Below are 8209 nucleotides of genomic sequence, written 5' to 3'. Positions count from 1 at the left end.
GTATCCGGCATGTAGATAGCTGGGGTGTTTTCGGCATGTCTATAGCCGGTGTCCGGCAAATAGATAGCTGTGGTGTCGTTTCTCCAATCTCAGTGGTGTTTTTGAATATTGGGCTAACAATGGTTTTTATGTGATATGGTCAATTGCGATGTTGCTATTTTCAGAGATGTTGGTACAATTTGGATTGCTCGGGATGTCTTTGATTTCGTTTTTAATTTCAAGAATTTTTAAATTCTATGTGTTAAACGATCAGGAAACAAATCATCTAATTATTTTTAGTATGATATTTGTTTTACCACCTGGTTGTATCGACAGTTGGAGGTTTGTCCCGACTATATTATATTGAAGTTAATGAAAGTTTTCTGCATTTGTCAACAAAAAAAAGATAGAGTAACCCTGCATTATTTAGATTATTATTGATGTGGGCTAAGCATGAATATTCCCAATTCAGCATGTGTCATATTTAAAAAATGTTAAATATTCCACAAAATTAAATTTTGAATAATGTTCCGAGTAAGATTCCTTTTCCTTTTCTGTAGTCAAGCTTCACCCCCTAAATTGTGCAGCAGAACCGGGGTGGGGTGTTAAATCTAACAAATAATTCGTTAGAACACTAGTTTCGATTTTTGCACCACATTTTCGGTAGATAACACTGATTGGTGACACAATATGAATTATTATATTTATCCACTCGAGATTCCATTGCATTTGAAAAAATTGTTTAAAACTAAGATTCAAGAATACGGAATTTTAGTTTTATATAAAATTAAAACCTAAATTTTTACTCCTTGAAATTTTAATGAATTATTGTTATATAACAAGTTCACTATATATGTTGTCTCGTAATTAGTACTCGGTGTTATTTTTGAAGAAAGTAGAATTGAAATTTTGAGCAAGTTTTTTATGAAAAAAAGAGAATTAAATTAAAGTGAGATGATAATAGTGCTCACTAGAATAATTCGGATTTCTATATTTTTCATATTATTTTTTATGTTTATTTTTTTTCTGAACAAATTTAAAGCAAATTTTAGTAAATTGAAATAAACCATAGGACATATGACCAACCATGCAAACAGATTAAAAAAATAAATAAATTAGTTATATAATTAACTGTTTTATTTTCGAATTGCTTAACATATTGAATACAAATATTTTTAATCTAAAATAAAATTAGCTGGTCTATAGAGTAACCCAACATCCCCGTACACAAGCCTATGATGTCATATCGAAAACAGTAATATTACAAATAACTTTATAACATGACTCATTAAATTATCCAAACACTTATATAACTTATAAGCATTTATTAACTTATAAATTATCAGTCGTTTATTCAATTTAAGTGATAAGTTACTTATTTTAAGATTTTCCAAACGGACACTAAAAATCACATACGTTTCGCCAAAAAATTAATAATACTATTAGATTTTAAGGGTTAAGTTCTATGGAGACCACTTTTTTTGAAAACCTTGGAGACCACTTATGTTCTGCAAGTTAAATATTACGTAAAAACATTACAAAACATATTATTTTGTGAATCATGCTCTACAAAGATCCTTATTTTATTCAAAATCTTGAATATCATATATGTACTGCATGTAAAATATTACAAAAATATTTTATTCCGCAAAACATGTTAAGTTTGCAGAACATTTGTTCAGCTTGCAGAACATACACATTCTACTTATTAAATTTAAATGATCTTCAATAATTTTAATGAATTATTGATACTCGTAAAACATACTTCACAAAATAATATATAATATAATATTTTTATTACAGAACATATATGGTCTCCAAAATCTCCGATGAAAACGTGGTTTTCATATAACTTTTCTCTGAATTTTAATATATTAAGATGAAGATTCGTTTTTGTTTGGGAGGGTCCCAGGAACAATCGTGTTACCCGTTGGGGGATTACGTATAACCCGACATTATATTATTGGGCGGGGTCATATGAATGTGTGGTTATCCCTCGTACAACCTTGTGTACAGTTTTAGCGTTCGAGTTATCAAAGTATGTGTCAAAATTTAATTTTAGATAATAAAAAAATATTGATGACTTGTTAATTTAATTAAATTTTATCGGTAAAGTTTATATAAATACGAAAATTCACTATTATTAATTGAGTGACAGATTAAATCACGACACATAATATATTTGGGAATTATTTTAAATATTAATTTTGTTACTATTTATCCTTTTGACAAGTATGTCGTTATTGACCAACTAGTACATGGGCTCGTTTGGATATAAGATATCTTGTATGCTTCTTTTTAGCAGTGTTCTGAAAAGCGCGTTAAGCGGCTAAGCGGCCGTTTAAGCGGAATCGGATCATTAAGCGTTTCGATTTTATACTAATTGGAGAATTAAGCGTTTTTAAAGATTAAGTAGCCTTATAAACGGATTAAGCGGTAATTAAGCGGATTAAACGGTCATTAAGCGGTCAAACCGATTTTGACTTGTCAAATTTTTAATTTTAAATATTAATTTTTATTTTAATAAAACAATGATCTTGATTAAAAAATAAAATTATATAAGTTTTTAAGAAAAAAAAATATATTTATATTTTTGATACTTTATTTATTTTCATTATTTTAGTATTACACATATTATTATTATATATAAAATTTTAAATAAATATTATTTATCCGATTATAGACCCGTTTAAAATTTCGCTTAAGCGTCCGCTTAACCGCTTAAGCGTCCGCTTAAGTGCTAGAAAGTTTTCCCGCCGCTTAGGACCGATTTGCGCTTTTCACAACACTTGTTTTTATTTTAAATATTAATTTTGTTACTATTTATTCTTTTGACAAATATGTCGTTACCGACCAACTAGTACCTGGGCAGATGGCTCCTTTGGATATAAGATATCTTGTATGCTTCTTTTTAGTCAAAAGTATACAATGATTTGTAAGGAGAATCAAACATGTCCGAATAAATGATGTCATGACGCAATTATTGTAATGAGCTTAGCTTACGTAATATATATATATATTAATATAAAGATTCCATCTTTCTCTAACACCCCACCGCCCTATCAGAATTTTTTACATTAATATGTTTAACAAATATCGTTAAAATAGTTAATAGCTTATTCAGCTTTATATTATTACCAAAGTATGTTTCATGTAAATATAATTCACATATTTTTTTATTTGTTTAATAATAGAGAAATATGAATCTAAAGATGACCTCACGTAACTCCCTCTAAGGTTATAAACTTCTCTCGTGAAAGTTTAATGGTATTTTTGTAAATAGTTGTAATTTATCCTGAAATTATAAATTTATCCTCATATATATATATAGAGAGATTCTTACTACAATATAAACTAAATTAAAATACAAACTACACCTCTCGCACACAACTACACATAATTCCCTCCATTTTTAATTGAATTTTTTCCGTCAATTAGTGAACTCTTTTTAAAATCTAACTTCACTATATTTTTCTACATCATCCAACAATCAGTATGAATACTATATTTGATATGTTTCGACGATAAATCACTAATTATGTCTACGAGAATCACTAAAAGTACTGGTTCTGGAATTTGTACTGATATCAGTTTACTGATTCAGGTAAGTTTAAATACTGATTTATCGTCAAAATATAGCAAATATGCTATGCAAATCGATGAGTGCGAGATGAATAAAAATACGGTGAAATTATTTTTTTAAAAAAGTTAACCAACTAACAGGAAAAGTAAAATTAAAAACGAAGGGGAAAGTGATTAAACATATAGGTCTCATTGTTTGTAATTTGTATTATAATATTGGTTTGTATTTGAGCACTTGCCTATATATATATATGGAACTACTCCAATAAAAATCAATTTAAAATAAAAACTATAAACTGGTCACCTATATTATAACAGGCTAACAACCCAGTCCGACCCATTAAGTCAGTCCATTTACATATTAAATCACATATACATACACTTGTCTGTATATCATCACCAACAATACAATCGCTGCTATCTTCTCCATTTTCCATTACAGCTAGTCAATCACCATATCAAATCACCTTTATATCTCTAAGTGTCATCGCCATCGTCGATCTACATCCACCATTTTCGATCTTCGATTGCCTTCCACCAACACCTTCCACCAAACTTTCCGATTTTATTCATCACTTACATAAATTTTGACGGATTTTTATTTCTTCCGCCTCGATCTTCATTTATCTACAATAAATAAATTCGATTATATTTAAAAATTTCCAGATTTGATCTTTCGTCATTGATTATGTATAAAAATCACTAAATTGTATAACGAAAATCACTAATAATCTCATGAAAATCACTGATTGTATTATATAAATCACCAATTTGTATTGTCGTTGATATTTTAATTTTGAGCTAATAGCTGGAGTTGGAGTTGTGAGTGATTATAAACCACGATGATGTGCGAATAGGGGGTGATGAAGATATATATATATATATATGTATAATTTATATGATGATGTTTAGTGATGATAAGGAGGTAATTTGTGATAATCAGCGGCAGTGTTAATGGCTCGAATTACTGTGATGATAGTGATTTAATATTGTGCTTGTTTAAATTTTGAGCAGATGGTGAGGATGTCTAGAGGATGAATTCGAATATAGTAATGTAAATACAGGGTTGGGGAAGTAACGGGTTATGGGTGGGAGAGAGATAAAGATGAAAAGAAATTTGTGTGGTCCAGATTTAATGTAATTTAAAATAATAAATGAGTATGATTAGTTTCTAGTTTCTATTATAAAATTGGTTTGTATTTGATTATCTCTCTATATATATACGAGAAAATGTTATAAACTCATGTAGTACATGAGTTCATCATCATCTAAATGATTCTCTTAATAATAATATTTTTAAACTTTTACTGAAAAAATTGAAAATACTAATATGTGTTCGAACGTTGTCGAGTTATTTGTATGATATAAATTTAAAATGTAATATAACTTATAACATATTGTTGATCAGATTCAAACCCTAAACACGTTAACAGTTTTAGTATTATATCTAATTTATTTCCTTGAGATCTGAATTATTATTATTATTATTATATTATTATTATTATTATTATTATTATTATTATTATTATTATTATTATCCAAACTCCGGTTATCAACTTTTGAAATTTCAACTTTAATAATCTGATATTGATATATTCATTTACGTAACCAATAGTATATTTTTTTTAAAACAAAACTAATTTAAAAATGTTTTTTGTAATATAAGTCAAGTAACTAACTCTAAAACAAATTGTATGATTGAAGTATAGTTTTAATGTGCCTATAAATACCGTACAGATTACTCCTACAAATGACACAATTGAAGCAACACATCCAAACTGAAGTGAAGCAAGGTAAAAATTTAATATATGCTTTAGGTGAAACATATCAACTTTTATATTTGTTTTGTCAAGTGTTTATAAATTCACTTTAAATATATTATAAAACAAATTTACTCGAATCTTTGCAGAGAAATGGCTCAAAAGTTGGATTCTGCAGAGAAGAAAGAATCAAGAGTTCCCAGCACAAAACCTGCATTCACAATAAGTGATCTTAAAAAAGCTATTCCACCTCATTGCTTTGAGCGCTCTGCAATTCGTTCATTTTCATACCTTCTCTTTGATATCACCATTTTCTTGTCTTTCTACTACATTTTCACAACTATCATGGAACAGGCAGTACTGCCATCTAAACCGTATTTTTACGCAACTTGGATCGTTTATTCGATAGCTCAAGGCTGCGTTTTTTCGCGGTTTTGGACCTTAGGCCATGAATGTGGTCACAATGCTTTTAGTGAGTACAAATGGCTTGATGATATTGTTGGATTTACTGTCCATTCCTTGATCCTGTTTCCTTACTTTCCGTTTAAGTACTCTCACCATCGACATCACACGAAAGCTGGTTCACTTGAATTAGATGAACTCGACGTGCCTCTGCTCAAGGCTGAAGTTCCATTTCTTTACAAGTACTTGACCTCATATTCTGTACCAAGATTTGTGGTTATTACTTTGGTTTTTCTTCTTGGTGTGCCTCTTTACTTGCTTGTGAACTTTCGTGGTCGATCTTATGGTCGATTTGCCTCCCATTTTGATCCGTTTAGTCCAATGTTTTTACCTAACCAACGTGCTCAAATCATACTTTCTGATGTTGCATTACTTGCTGTGGTCTATGGACTATACAAACTTGCTTTAGTAAAAGGCCTTGCATGGGTTGGTTTTGTTTTCGGAGGACCATACCTTGTTCATATGGGCATGCTTTTCGTAGTGGCTTTACTTCACCACACTCACCCTTTAGTACCTTACTATGATTCAACAGAATGGGATTGGTTAAGAGGATCATTGTCTACCATTGACAGAAACTATGGAATTCTCGACAAGGTTTATTACCAAGCAACTAATACTCATGTAGCACATCATCTCTTCACAACAATCCCACATTACCATGCACTAGAAGCCACTAAAGCAATCAAGCCTATACTCGGGGAATACTATCGATATGATGGCACCATATTCTATAAAGCACTGTGGAATGCTATTAAAGATTGTGTCTATGTTGAGCAAGATGCAGGTGGGAAGAACAAAGGAATGTATTGGTACAACAACAAGCTGTAGTCCAGTTGTGAGTGTCTGTTGGTACTGCTTAAGCTTTCTGTATGTTGGTGAATAATCTTATGCATGTCTCGGTTAGAGGCATCTAATTAATTACCTTTAGCCATAGTAATATGTAACTAAATAATCAAGTGTGTTGATGTTAATTGTTCTTCTCTTGTAACCCTTTCTTCTTCTCAGTGTATGTACTTTCAAGTTCTAAGTCTGTTTTACTTGGCATAATTATAACTTAACAATAAACTCCGAGCTTGTATTTAAGCCTTAATTACAGCCTATGATCATGTGATATCATGATGTGGCCAAATACATAAAAGCATCTTTGTTTTCTTCATGCAAGCTCGTTATTGTAATGCTAAAATGGTGAAAGGAAGTTCTTGTTTTCTGTAGTGAGTAGCCTGATCTGGAATTTTCTGCATACAAGCTCATAATTTTAATGTTAAAATGGCGAAGTGACGTTGTTGTTTACTGTAGTAAGTAGCCTGATCTGGAATTTTTTGCATGCAAGCTCATAATTGTACCGTTAAAATGGCGAAAGGAAGTTATTTTTTCTTGTTTTTTTGGTTTGCATAATCATTGAGCTGGAACAAAAATTTTGACGAGAAAAGGGGAAGCCCTTATGCGAAGGGCCACATGCTCCCTAAGCACGGTATCGTGGAAGTCTGCAGATGACCTTAAAGTCACTAATTTGGAACCCTGCAGCTTCTGCAGTTATAGTTCTGAAAAAGTAATAACTAGACATTTATATTAGTATTATGTTTCAAAATAAAAGTTGGATATAGTAAGGGGCACATGGAAGGACGTTGTACTCCAAAAATATTTTTGACTACTAATAAATTTTTCAAAAACATATATGTACCAACAAAAAAAAAAAGAAATACAAGGTGACTCCCCAAAATTTACTCGATTTTTTGCCCAGATCCACTCTTGCATGTCTCTGTCTTTTGCATATAACCCATTGTTTGGTAGTATTATAACTAGGTAAAACGTTTTGGCTTTCATGCAGCTAGGTAAAACGTTTTGGCTTTCATGAAGCTAAAAAAACTTGATTATGCAACTTCTGTAATTTGCTCCCCCTCATGACTCTTGTTAGGGCGGAAAACACGCACTAATAATACATGCAAGTTTTTACGCGTTCGCAAGTAATATAAAATACTTTCTAATTCGTTCACACAGAGACTCAGACTAATTATGTTCAATTAACACTCACTCACCAATGTACAATGTCAAGACAATAACACTTAGATTTAATTAACTAATTATTAACTACAATTAACTACGAGAATTAAACACTTAATTGATACTTGAATTAACAATATTAAACACACATGAGATCACAACTTCATTACTACTTCCTTCAATAGTTACTGTTATTACCCTTAGTATGTAACGGTGATGATATTAATCGAACAACACGAAACTGATAAAAGCCAACTTTCATTGTACTAATACCTTTCTACCAAACATCCACAATTAAGACAAAAGTTGAATAGACATCAATTATGTTGAGACCCTATATGTCTACAGAATTTGACAACATAACGATTTAAACACAAGTTATTCCTTATGATTACACAGGGCAAGTAAAACGGTTAGAGTTACCC

General features: G+C 30.6%; 1 protein-coding gene across 1 annotated transcript; it reads left to right on the top strand.

Moving 5' to 3' along the window:
• Positions 1–5265: 5265 nt before the first annotated feature.
• Positions 5266–6866, top strand: LOC141687381 (delta(12)-fatty-acid desaturase FAD2-like). The gene is made up of 2 exons (XM_074492629.1): positions 5266–5354; positions 5471–6866. The coding sequence occupies exon 2, from the start codon at positions 5475–5477 to the stop codon at positions 6609–6611; it is 1137 nt and encodes a 378-aa protein (XP_074348730.1). The 5' UTR covers positions 5266–5354; positions 5471–5474; the 3' UTR covers positions 6612–6866.
• The last annotated feature ends 1343 nt before the right edge of the window (positions 6867–8209 follow it).

This window comes from Apium graveolens, chromosome 9 (assembly GCF_009905375.1).
Source record: "Apium graveolens cultivar Ventura chromosome 9, ASM990537v1, whole genome shotgun sequence".
Taxonomy (NCBI): Eukaryota; Viridiplantae; Streptophyta; class Magnoliopsida; order Apiales; family Apiaceae; genus Apium; species Apium graveolens.
Note: the sequence above shows the minus strand (reverse complement) of the source record. Positions and strands in the feature narration are given on the sequence as shown.